The 13,542-nt window shown below is 35.4% G+C and overlaps 1 protein-coding gene across 1 annotated transcript in view; it reads right to left on the reverse strand.

The window, feature by feature from the left end:
• Positions 1–13,542, reverse strand: part of LOC112053108 (uncharacterized) — a 210,709-nt gene that overhangs the window by 106,760 nt on the left and 90,407 nt on the right. The window contains exon 2 of the mRNA XM_052887221.1: positions 3,500–3,858. Coding sequence (XP_052743181.1) covers positions 3,500–3,590 — 91 coding nt within the window. The 5' untranslated portion in view covers positions 3,591–3,858. The remainder of the gene's footprint in view (positions 1–3,499; positions 3,859–13,542) is intronic.

Genomic DNA, 13,542 nt, shown 5'->3' on the forward strand with positions numbered 1-13,542 from the left:
CACCATTTGATCCTGACCATATGACCTGATTGATTTCCAATTTATGCCATCAGACTAAGCGATAGATGGAATAGCGTTCGCGTAACGTTAGTGTTCTTAGTTTTGCTCACACGCTTGTGTGACGTGAATAACAGCGACGATAGTGATTGTACTTTGTGGCAGAGGAAACACCTCGAGCAGGTCCCAGAACTTGTGACCTTCGGGGTAGGTTTAAGGGATCCCTTTAAAATGTATCATCACTCACCTTCCCTGCCCGACATGTTCTCCATGCCTACACTAAACAGATAAACGATAATTACAAAGCAAAAAAAATATTGCACAAAATCACTAACGCGACTAGCAGCGTGACGGTGTCTACGCTGCCTCACAAACAACTGAGCTTAAGTCATCAAATACCCTCTCATTAATACTATCACTGATACCTATGATATCACTGATAACATAAATAATTAAAGTAATCGAAGAACTTGTGCACATAATATCACATAGCTAGTCTCATTTTAATATTAGTCACCGTTTTGACGGCCTCCGTGGCGCAGTGGTATGCGCGGTGGATTTACAAGACGGAGGTCCTGGGTTCGATCCCCGGCTGGGCAGACTGAGATTTTCTTAATTTGTCCAGGTCTGGCTGGTGGGAGGCTTCGGCCGTGGTTAGTTACCACCCTACCGGTAAAGACGTACCGCCAAGCGATTTAGCGTTCCGGTACGATGCCGTGTAGAAACCGAAAGGGGTGTGGATTTTCATCCTCCTCCTAACAAGTTAGCCCGCTTTCATCTTAGACTGCATCATCACTTACCATCAGGTGAGATTGTAGTCAAGGGCTAACTTGTAATGAATAAAAAAAAAAGTGCTTGACTCGTGAACATAAATTCTAAACACAAACACATACTCATATATACACGCAGAGTAACCCCAAAGCTTTTGAAATAATTAATGTTATTAATAAATTAATCTTATTAACCGATGTCCCCTTAAAAAGCGGGTCCTGCATAAATAAAGACGGCTTAAAAAACGGCTCAAAAAGCTAAACCTCGGTACATGATAACGTAGGACGTGTGGTTCGTTCGCTAATTAACCATAATTAAAAATGTTGACACGTACCTTAAAGCCGCTTTAAAGTGCTTTAATGTATTACAGCGCTGTCGAGTATCGTCAAATTAGTTATTTTCCTTATCTATACTTATAATATAGTCATCTTTAGTAATATTATAAAGACCTCAAGCGAGTCGCAGGGATTCGCTGGATGCAGGTGGCTCAGTATCGTGATGTTTGGAAGTCCTTACAAAAGGCCTATGTCCTGCAGTGGACGTCCATCGGCTGACATGATGATGATGATGATGAGGCGGTAATCTCTAGATAGTATTAAACCGATTTTTTTTAAATTGTTTTACCAATAGAAATGCACTTTATTTGTGAGTGTCATAAGCTATATTATCTATCTATCTAATGATGAAGTGAAGATTTTTGGTGTACAGATGGAATAATTTGTATTTTTGTAGCAAAAATCAAACATACTGGGACGAAACAAAAGAGGAAATTTTGTTGAAATAGGTGGGAATTTTAATTGCATACCTATTGTATTAAATGAAAAATTTTAAATAGGTTTTTTTTTTAATTAATACAATATAATATAGTCCGTACTTCATGATTCAAGCTAGTCAGAAAACCAATCAGGCAAATCAAGAGATAAGCTAATATTATAAAGATACTAGCGGACGCCCGTGACTTCGTCCGCGTAAATTTCGATGTCAACTTTACTACTACCCTACCCTACCCCTACCCTACCCTACCCCTACCCTACCACTACCCCAACCCTACCCTACCCTACCCCTACCCTACCCCTACCACCCACCCTACCCCTACCCTACCCCAAACCTACCCCTACCCTACCCCTACCTTACCTACCCCCATCCTACCCCTACCCTCCCCGTACCCTATCCCTTTCCTACCCCTATCCCACCCGTACCCCTATCTCACGCCTATCCTACCCCTACCCTACCACTTCCCTATCCTACCCGTACCTCTACCCTACCACTACCCTACCTCTACCCCTACCCTACCACTACCCTAAACCCGGCCCTAAACTTGTTTTACCAATAGAAAGCTACGTTATTTGCGAGTGTCATAGGCTATGTTTGATCCCCATATTCACACGGGAACGGGAACTACGTAAATGAAATCGCCGGGCGTCATATAGCGTAATTTCTGCGTCTTTTAGAAATTTTGTATTATCTCCGAAACTATTTAAGTAATTAACATACTGTAAAGGGCAAATCTTATCTCCATAATATCCTTGTGATTATTAAATAATTTATTTTAATAAAGATTAAAGTTAATTTGTATAAATAATGACGTAAACCTAAGTATATAAAATTAATAATTTTTAATACACAAAAGGTACTATATCTGCTAATATATAGAAGATAGATATATGGCGTCGCGGACTTTTTTGTAGAACTTTTAAAGATACATAAAGTCTCTATACATTAATTTCAATTTTACACAATGGTTAAGGCAGCGCATGCGAATAAGTCTGTTTAAAAGGTTTTTAGTCCGACCTGTATGACAAAAACTGTGATACCTCGGCTAATATATATGATACCAATATAAAATAGCCTATAGCACTCCCCGATAATGTAGCATTCTACTGGTGAAAGAATTTTTAAAATCGGACCAGTAGTTCCGAAGATTACCCCATTTAAAAAATGTGACAAACTTACAAACTTACAAACTTTACCTCTTTATAATATTAGTATAGATAGTATAGATAGTATAGATACATATAAGAAATAAGATTTGAATTTTTGTTTGTATATTTGTAACAAATAGGCTCCGAGACTACCTAATACAATAGTAGACAGATATAAAAAATTCTATCACCAATGGAAAGCTGCATTATTAGGGAGCAACACAGTGTATCTTTTATCCCCGTATTGCCACAGAAACGGGAACTACGCGTGTGAAAACCCAGGGGATCTGCTAGTATTACCTATTATAAACACACACGATCCTACATCTACACTCGATGTATCCAATAAAATGATTAAACCCAGTACAGTACACAAACGCGGCCGGCTTCTAATTAAGCAAATTAAAAAGTGTGACACGTCACGTCCAGCCGCTTCAGCGCTTTACAGCGCTTCACGCATACATTAGGTACTCACAGTTACAGCGCATTTGTACAATGCCTTTATGAGCGAAAACGTTGTAATCTGTCATAGTGATGTCGGTTGTTTAATTTTATTAATATACAGGGTGCCCCGTAAATACTACGACATACTTTGCAGGGTGATAGCTGACATCAAGGTGTGCTAAAATATTGCAATATATGTTAGCCGAAATTTTACGGTTTTTAAGTTATATTCATTTTTCTTTTAGTGCAATTTAGTCGTACAATGTTCTGAAAAATTACTTAAGCGTTACTTAATATAGATGAAGAATAATTAATAAGATTGTATAGATTAATAAAAAATGATATCGAGATAGTTATAAACTTACATGACTCCTCGATAAGCACTTCTTGCCGGCTATATACACAACACATGAGGGACAAAATCACTCTAAAACCAAAGCACAAAACACACACCATTGTTCACATTTATAAATTATCGATACACATACTTAACCCCAACACTATCATAACGATCCACTTAGCAATTAATTTATCGATAATTTTAGTTCACTTTCGCGATTCTATAAATTAACCCAAAACATATTGATCAAAATTTATCTAGTAATAATTATATCGATAACACGATGCCCCATCACTAGTCACGAGTGCTTTTGAAATAATACTAGAAAGCATTGAAGTTTTTTCATCATAGTTATGTCTGCTTTCAAATGCAGCCGACTCGAATCTGAAACAAAAACAAAAATTTTATTATTAAGTCTAGCGTGTTTTGAATAGATGAGGGTACTTTTTATTAAATTCCAACCATATTTACTTTGTTAACATGAAAGAACAATATTGTAATAATGTAGAAATGTTTTATTTCATTTATAACCCACAGCTACCTTATAAAACTGTCTGTGAAACCACATCTCTGTACATAATAATATGTAGGTACCTACTCATGCGATGTACGTCATACTTTATCTGTACTAATATTAAAAACGCGAAAATCATTCAGTTGTTCTGTTACGTTTTCACGACGACTGCTGAACCGATTTTGATGAGTTTTGGTGCATATAAACATATGCTAACACTTTGTGTCTCAGAAAAATCCAGGGATCCCGCAGGATTTGCAAAATTGGGCTTCCGTTAGTTATTACTATAAATCCGTTAGTTATTTAATACTATTGTACTAGAAAAAGTAAAATTTAAATATTTTTTTAAATTAAAATATTACAACAGGACAAACGTTTGCAATGCAATAATCATAAATAGTAAACAGAGGCAGCTGCAAATGCATCTGAACAGTGTTGATTGAACACAAATAGGCTCATTATTGATTCGACTGAAGCAATTGACCATGTTCTACATGCTGTGAACGATCACTCGCTATTACAAAATTACAGAAATCCATTTAGATAATAAGCCCATAAAACATCTAAAGTTATAATAAACGAAGTGCCAAGTGTTCTTGTCAAGTGTTCTAGTTATTTAAAATTCCTTTTGCACTTACTAACAATATTTTTATATGCGGTGTCTAACAGGGTACTCTATTGTACATAAAACTATTCTTAATTTATATTGATATGGTCATCACGTTGGTAAGGCAATTAATGAAAATATCGTCATGCCGATGAATTAATGCCCAACTACTAGATGTGCTCTGATGCTCTATACCGAGCAAGACAAGAGCGATAATGTGATAGAAATGGAACTAAAACACATCACGTTTATATTGGCCTGGGACTTTCATTTCCACCTCTTATTTAACCATTCTTGTTAAAAATAGGTCACTTTACTCCACGGACACTAGCTGAAAACATTGATTATCTATTATAATAAAAACGAGTATAAATATTGTTAAAAAATATAAGGAATATTTTAATACTTAAGAAATATAATATGACAGAATGCTGACGTGTCTATATACGAGATTAATTTCGTTTTTTAAAAGATGACGTCTAAGTCGGGGCAATTTCGCAAAGTCACGCCTGAATTAAGTAAGAAAATATTTTTCGGCTGAGCGAGAAAAATTGTGACAAGAACCGGCTCGTTAAAGATGGCCGAATAATCCGCTTATCCGTGCACTGAAAAGCCGGACTTAAAAAAAGTTATAATAAACTCCGGAGTTACCGAAAAAATATATCCCCTACCGGAATTAAGGGGCAAGTTGGAAATTAGTTGATGACCTGTTTTCAACATTTCGAAAATCATCTTTGACCTATTGTCGTTTATTTTACTCAACTAGAATTATTTGAAACGTTAGTTTTCTGTAGAGAATATAAAACAGATGTAACAGGTGAAATGCAGATTTTGAAAAGACCATAGAAAACTTATTAAGTAGTATTATCTACTTGCTCTTTCCTGAAAATTAATGACTTTTATTTATTTATTTACATTGCTCCATTTTAAGGCAAATATCTTTAAGCTGCCTTTTAATCTAACTTAACAACAATTTGTTATGTTATTTGATGCTCTTTTATCTATCGGTATCAAATAACAAACTAGTAGCACCCAACACAAAATCAGGTGCCTCAGAGATTTTTATTAGACACTTGATAGCTGTAAACTAATATGCCATGGGGCAATCAAATCAACTTAAATTTATTTATATTTCTTGTCTTTCGTTCTGATGTTAAATAATGTTTACATATCCTACAATATGATTGTCATTGGAAAAATTATCTGAATTTATTTAGTAAACTAATTCAGACTTAACACTACGAGTAGATACTAAACCAAAAAAAAAGTCAATACGTTTTCTTTGGAAATAACTCTATTAGTTACTTCACAATACATATACTATTAACAAATGAATAAAATATTACCCAAATGTATTAATAGTCGAAAGCTTAAGTCATGTCTAAATTTCAAGTAAACATCGTAAAATCATACGGATTGAGCAAGACCTGCCCACTAAATCGTTTCAAAAACGAGATCACAATGGGTGCACATAATAAACCTCTTTTGAGCTCTATAACCTACACCAGTTTATGGGCAAGCACACGGGCCACCCACCCGTGTGATTATTTATTATATCGGAGCACAAATAAATGTCACAAACACATTCAAATTAAGTTGTATCTCGAGGTGAATAAAATGTAAGATGACTCTATCACTTGCTGGTTGCAAGAAATCTTTATCCTAAGTATATACAGGGTGTCCCGTAAGTAATGGATAAAACGAAAATGGTGGATACACCACCTTAAAACAATCCCGATTAATTTTAAGTTTGAGTTTGACATATACGTAATTGAGATTCCATGTAACAAAAAATGTCAATCAATTGACAAAATGGACATGACATTTTGTCAATTGATTTGATGTTTATTATAATGGGTTGATAATAAAGACCAAAATAGTGAATAGGCAGGATCGACGCATTAACGTGAGTCTTATAAAATAGACACAGATAGCTCAGTAAATAAAATAAACAACATATAGGTATGTTTATTTTCCAATATGCCTTTGTATTTACAAGTTGACAGAGTAATTCATAATTATTTATATTCTATACTAACTAATGTATCAAATTATCCTAATGGGCAACTACTGTAAAAAAATTAAAGGCCATGCCTCCGTGATTAGTTACATAATTGAACTTTTTGGTTTGTGCCCCTTCTAGTAAACAGAGCCTTCAATCTGATACAGAACACGTTTATTTCCGTGGTTCTCACTAAGTAAATTATTATGACGCGTGGCAAAACTATCAACCATATCGATTGTCTCGACAGTATTTGCTATAACATATGATTAATATAAGTTTTTAACCGACTTCAAAAAAGGATTAGGTTCTCAATTCGTCGGAATATTTTTTTATGTATTATACATAAATTATGTTCTGCATTTTACCTACCCAAAGCGCTCAGAATTACCAGAAGACTGCGTCTGAATAAAACTTAATAAAAATTTCAAATAAAAGAGAAATTATTTGGCCGAGTACTTACTTACTCCAGATGCTTTAGTGGGTCAACATATTTCCAAAAGAATTTAAAAGTTAAGTAAACTACTTAAAATATAAGATTTTATTTACTAAGAAAGAATTTGTTTTGAGTAATTTGTGATGAAAAGAAATTCTTGTGCGTCCACTAATTTTCCAAAGGTAAAATCGGTTTTCATCATCACACATGAATACGAAGAATTAGAAAACAGAGACGTGATAGCCTAGTGGATATAATTTGATCTGACCTGATGATTTTGTTAATTCTATACGTGTGTGTAGTCTGCCAATCCGCATTGGGTGCGAGGTGCGAACCATCCAGCGTGGTGAACTACGGCTAACCTCTCTCATTCTGAGAGTAGACTTCTGTTCAACAGTAAACAGAGTATGGGTTGTTAATGATGATTAAATTGTAAAGAATGATTATTTTAAAGAGCAACTGTTATGTCTATTGCCGGCTCTTTTCAGAAGGGAGGTTTTGAATCGGTGGTAGAGTCTTTACAAATAGTGTAACTTCAAGTAGTTGAATAATTAACTAGTAAACTACTTGTGATAAAGTCGTAAAACAAAATCTTGAAAAGTATTTTTTTTTAGTATGTAAAGTGGGATGATTTTTTACTCGTTTACTTCATAATGGGGGTTATCTTCGAAAGATATGAGGGTCTCTCTACTATCAATTTTCGATTTAGGGACAAGTTTGTTAAATATTAAGCTTTTAAGAGCTAATTTTTCTTAGAGTCAAGTGTCTCCACCCTCTACCGGCTAAACGGTTGTATATGGATACGTGGAAACATTCACGAGAATAGGATATACATGGAAAACTGTAACAGTTAAGTACCAATTGCTATTCAATAATAATCGACTAACTTAGAAAACGTAAATCAGACAACGGAAATTGCATACTAATTCCGTTGTTAATTAAAAAGATAAAGTTGTTAGTAAGATAACTCAGAGTCTGTTAGAACTAGAAAGATGAAATTTGGTATGAGTATGCATATTAATCACTTCTATAAAGTGGTAAAAAGAAAATTTTAAAGAAAAAAAAACATTTTGGGGTTCCAAAATTCCAAAACTGAGGATGAATTTTATGTCGTCTATCCCATTTTGTGGGGTATCGTTATCAGTATTTTTGTGCATTACAAATACGATTAAAATGCTAACTCAATCTACGGAACCATACACTGCGCGTGGCCTGACACGCACTTTACCGTTATTTTTCATATTGATCTTACTTTTTGTTACCACCATTGTCATATTTATGGCGTCATAGCTGTGACCTATTTCGCTGAATTTCATTATGCCATTCGCTTTTGTCTTCGACAGATCATTGAGTTAACTGTACCCGGGAAACGTCCAAAGGTTCCGGAAAACTTTAACGAGTCACCGTCTCAACGATATTGGATGTAGAGGGGTGCCCCTTGAACCGTTCTGACGTTTATTGCATCTGGAGAGCGGTAAAAGTCGTTGGCTCCTCGATGGGACTTCTTACGTTGTGCTTTACTTGAGCGCTGTTTGCAGTTATATGGACGCATAAAAACTTATGAGTGAACCTTCGATTTTTGTACTGCCAGATTGAGTGACTTTGATTTTATTGACGCGAATATGGAGTTTCTTGTACTATTTAGAACGTTTTTTACCCGACTAGTGAAGATGAGCTGTGCTTTCGAACACATTTTTCCTTCTACATATATACTTTTATCTTTATTCTACTACAGCTCTGTTAGCAGTTATATGAGTATGGACGCATAAAACTTATGAGTGAACCTTCGATTTTTGTACTGCCAGATTGTGTGACTTTGATTTTATTGATGCGAGTATGCAGTTTCTTGTTTTATTTAGCACGCTTTTTACCCGACTAGTGAAGAAGAGCTGTGCTTTCAAACACATCTTTTTTTCTGTACACATTTATCTAAAACAGCGCTGTTTGCAGTTATACGAGTATGGACGCATAAAAACTTATGAGTGAACCTTCGATTTTTGTACTGCCAGATTGTGTGACTTTGATTTTATTGACGCGAATATGGAGTTTCTTGCTTGCACGCTTTTTACCCAACTAGTGAAGAAAGGCTGTGCTTTCGAACACATCCTTCCCTGTATATACTTTTATTTATATTCTATTGAATGGTTGTTTTCAGTAAAAAGGACGCTTAAAGAGTAAACCTTCGATTTTACCAGACTTTGATTTTACTGACGTGATATGGAATTTTCATTTTTATTTAGCTTGCTTGTTACCCACCTATTGAAGGGTTATGTTTCCAAACAGAAGTAACTTCATATTTCTATCTTCCATATTTGTTTGTATCGTTTATTGTTTTATTCCTAATGTAACAGAATCTACACGAGTAAAATCGTAAATACATCTAGTGATCAATAAAAAGAAAAGTCTTACTTGATTAAAAATGGACAAAAATCGTCTTTTCCGTAAATATTTATGGCTTGAACTATTCTAACGTTTATTGCATCTCGGGAATGGTAAGAGTGCTCAGTTTCTTAATGAAACTTCTCCAATTGCAGCTACTCTACTCGAATGCTGCTATACAGGACTGTATAAGTAACTAGAGTCTCACCCGCGTGGTTCCCGTTCCCGTAGGAATACGAGGATAATATATAGCCTATAGCGTTCCTCGATAAATGGGCTATCAAACACTGAAATAATTTTTCAAATTGGACCATCAGTTCTTGAGATTAGCGCGTTCAAACAAACAAACTCTTCAGCTATTAGTATAGATGAGTGACCTCCGATTTTGTACTACTAGATCGAGTGACTTCGATTTTATTGACTTAATATTTATACAAATTACTAACTAGTGGCTTCACTCGCGTGATGTATTTTTCAAAGGTGTTTAATTTGTATTCATCGTTTTTCTTAATTCTGTCAGTTGGAATACATCGTTTTTTTTGCAGAGAAATAATACTAATATTATAAATGCGTAAGAAAATATGTATCTCTATCTATATGTTTGTTACCTTTTGTTGGCTAAACCACAGGACCGATTTGGATGAAATTTGATATAGAGACACATAAAACATATGTCATAAAGATACTTTCGTCCCGGAAGCATCTATGGTTCCAGCGAAATTTGTAAACAGAAACAGAATTTCACGCAAACGGTGGCGTTTGCTTGTAACAAAATAAATCAATTATTCATTGTTTCATCATTAACAATCCATATTCGACTCACTGTTGAGCACGAGTCTCCTTTTCGAAAAAGAGGGGTTTGGTTAATAGTTGCTGGTCCAATGCAGATTGGGAGACTTCACACACGTAGTTACTTAAGAAAATTCTCAGGTGTTCAGGTTTCCTCACGATATTTTTCCTTCATCGTTTGAGACACGTGATATACAATTTCTTAAAAAGTATCATAATCAGGTGCCCTTTTAAACAGAAATTTGACGAACAAATGGGGAAAACTTTTCCGATCACTTATTTTCAGCTGAAATGAAATATTTTTCAGCTGGCTGTAATTACTCTTAAAATGCACCTAACTGAAAAGTTGGGAGGTGCATGCCCTGAACCGGATTCGAAGCTTCGCTCTGCGAATTGAAGGCAAAGGTTCATTGTTTAGCTTGTCTGTTATTAACGATTAATGTCAAGTGTTCACGAGTCGTTAAGGTGCGCGACAGTCTGCTCTCCGACGGTTTGCAAAGCGTGTCAAGAGACCAATCGATTCGTCGAGGACTTAACGTTGTCAGCTTCCGATCGGCGCCATTTGGTTTATTCGTGAAAATTGTTACAAGTGACTATAGACCTGCTGGCTTATTCACTATCTTTGACGTATGCTAGTTGACATATATGAAATTGAGTTTATATGTAACAAATGTCATCTGGTGCTTACTGGTGATTTACATACAGTAGGTAAATGACATTTTGTTAATTGATTTGATGTTTATTTTAATAGGCTATTTATTAACATTGTTATGTGCATTTCTCTATTATGTAATAAATAAATAGAAATAAACCCAGTTATCCTATGTACTAATATATATTTTTTTTCTTTTTTAACCCCCGACGTAAAAAGAGGGGTGTTATAAGTTTTGATGTGTTTCACGTGTCTGTCTGTCTGTGTCTGTTTGTCTGTCTGTTATTCTGTCTGAACCCGAACGGATGAAGCGATTTAATTTTTTCTTTTTCATTAAAGGTGACAAGGTGATGTTTGATAAAATTCGGCTGAGCCGTTTAAAAGTTGTGAGGGAAATGGGGAAAAATAACTAAATATCTGCGAATATACTCTGAAATGAAAACGCAATAATTAATAATTTCAATCGGGGAATTTTCAAAATTTTCAATCTTAAGTTATTTTCCTATTAAGGTACGGAATAAATGATAAGAAAAAATTTTACTTTGGGACATCTACAATATCAGTTATTTAACAACCTTAAAGGTATAATAGGATATGGAGTTTAAACCCACCACACTACTTCAACGCGGGGTGGCGTGCTTATGGTGATTTTTAATTGGATCACTAACAGATGTTAATGATAATGAGCAGGACATTGTAATCGGATGCCGATAGACTAACTAACTAAAAATCACTACATGAAAAACTAACCAGAGAACTCTATTATTTTGTACAAACAAAGCGACAATATGGCGACCTAAAAACATATAAAGAAAAAATAGCAGAAGCGTTATATTTACGAGCATATCTATAATGAACCCATTTGTAGCTATTTGGCTTAGATCCACGCCCTACTTCGGGCATTGCTAATGAAAGCCGTATATCCTGAACATTATTGTATATTTCTGCCTATGTGTGTACTAGCTGACGCCGCGCGGTTTCACCCGGGTAGTTCCCGTTCCCGTAGGAATACGGGGATAATATATAGCCTATAACCTTCCTCGATAAATGGGCTATCGAACACTATAAGAATTTTTCAAATCGGACCAGTACTTCCTGAGATAAGCGCGTTTAACCGAACAAACTCCTCAGCTTTATAATCTGCCTATGTATGTATAATACTAGCGGAGGCCCGCTACTTCGTACACACTTAGACGTCCCTAATCCGGCTCTAGCAAAATCCGTTCTTATAAGATACTACTGACTGTGATTCTACTAACTGTGAACTACTTCCCTGCCAAATTTCATCTTTGTACATCAAGTAGTTTCGAGATTTCGATATTAACTAGCGGACGCCCACGACTTTGTCCGCGTGGAAATCAATGTAAACTTTCAAGCCCTATTTCACCACTTTAGGCGTTGAATTTTAAATTTTTAAATTTTTTTTTGAATCATATTTATTTCGTGTTTTTTTTGATTTATGAACAAAATGAATTACGTTGTTGTTATTCATTGGTGGCAACAGAAATATTTCATTTGAGAAAATTTCAACTGTCTAACTATCAAAATTTATGAAAAATTCTGTGGCTCTAAAAAATTTTAATAAAAAAAATTCAACCGACTTCCAACTCAAAAAACAACTTTAACTAAAAAGCAAAAAATAACATCCTACCTATGTGCTACCTTCTGATCAGTTTGAAGGCGGTGCCAATCCAGTGATGTTTTAATTAAATACGTTTAAACTACAAAATTTCTGTGGTTATTCCAGAAACACCTTTAATTAAAACACGACACTGGCTTGGCACCGCCTTCAAACTGATCAGAAGGTAGCACATAGGTAGGATGTTATTTTTTGCTTTTTAGTTAAAGTTGTTTTTTGAGTTGGAAGTCGGTTGAATTTTTTTTATTAAAATTTTTATTTTTTTATTTTTAGTGTTAGCATACCCACTGCGTGTGTACAGTCACAACCTATCTAAGTGGAAAGTTCTCATCAATACAAATTTATCAAGTCCAAACTCAAGGTAGTTACTGTGAACCGTCGAGGAGTTCTCTTCACTGTCCCTCGTCTTCATCACCAGACCCTTAATACAGTCACAATCTTTCTAGGTGGAAAGTTCTCATCAATACAAATTTATCAAGTCCAAACACAAGGTAGCTACTGTGAACCGTCGAGGAGTTCTCTTCACTGTCCCTCGTCTTCATCACCAGACCCTTAATACAGTCACAATCCTTCTAGGTGGAAAGTTCTCATCAATACAAATTTATCAAGTCCAAACACAAGGTAGCTACTGTGAACCGTCGAGTTCTCTTCACTGTCCCTCGTCTTCATCACCAGACCCTTAATACAGTCACAATCCTTCTAGGTGGAAAGTTCTCATCAATACAAATTTATCAAGTCCAAACACAAGGTAGCTACTGTGAACCGTCGAGGAGTTCTCTTCACTGTCCCTCGTCTTCATCACCAGACCCTTAATACAGTCACAACCCATATAGGTGGAAAGTACTCATCAATACAAATTAATCAAGCCCAAACAAAAGGTGACTGCTGTAAATCCTTGACGAGTTCCATCGTCTGTGTTTCGGCTCCATCATCAGACTAACTCCAAACCTTCATAAAGTTGTAGAGGTATGAAATACCTTATGGAAACACTAACAAACGTACTAGCCGTCTCTACAACTTTCGAAAGTTCCCCTCAATTTCTCCAGGATG

This window comes from Bicyclus anynana, chromosome 18, assembly GCF_947172395.1.
Source record: "Bicyclus anynana chromosome 18, ilBicAnyn1.1, whole genome shotgun sequence".
Lineage (NCBI taxonomy): Eukaryota > Metazoa > Arthropoda > Insecta > Lepidoptera > Nymphalidae > Bicyclus > Bicyclus anynana.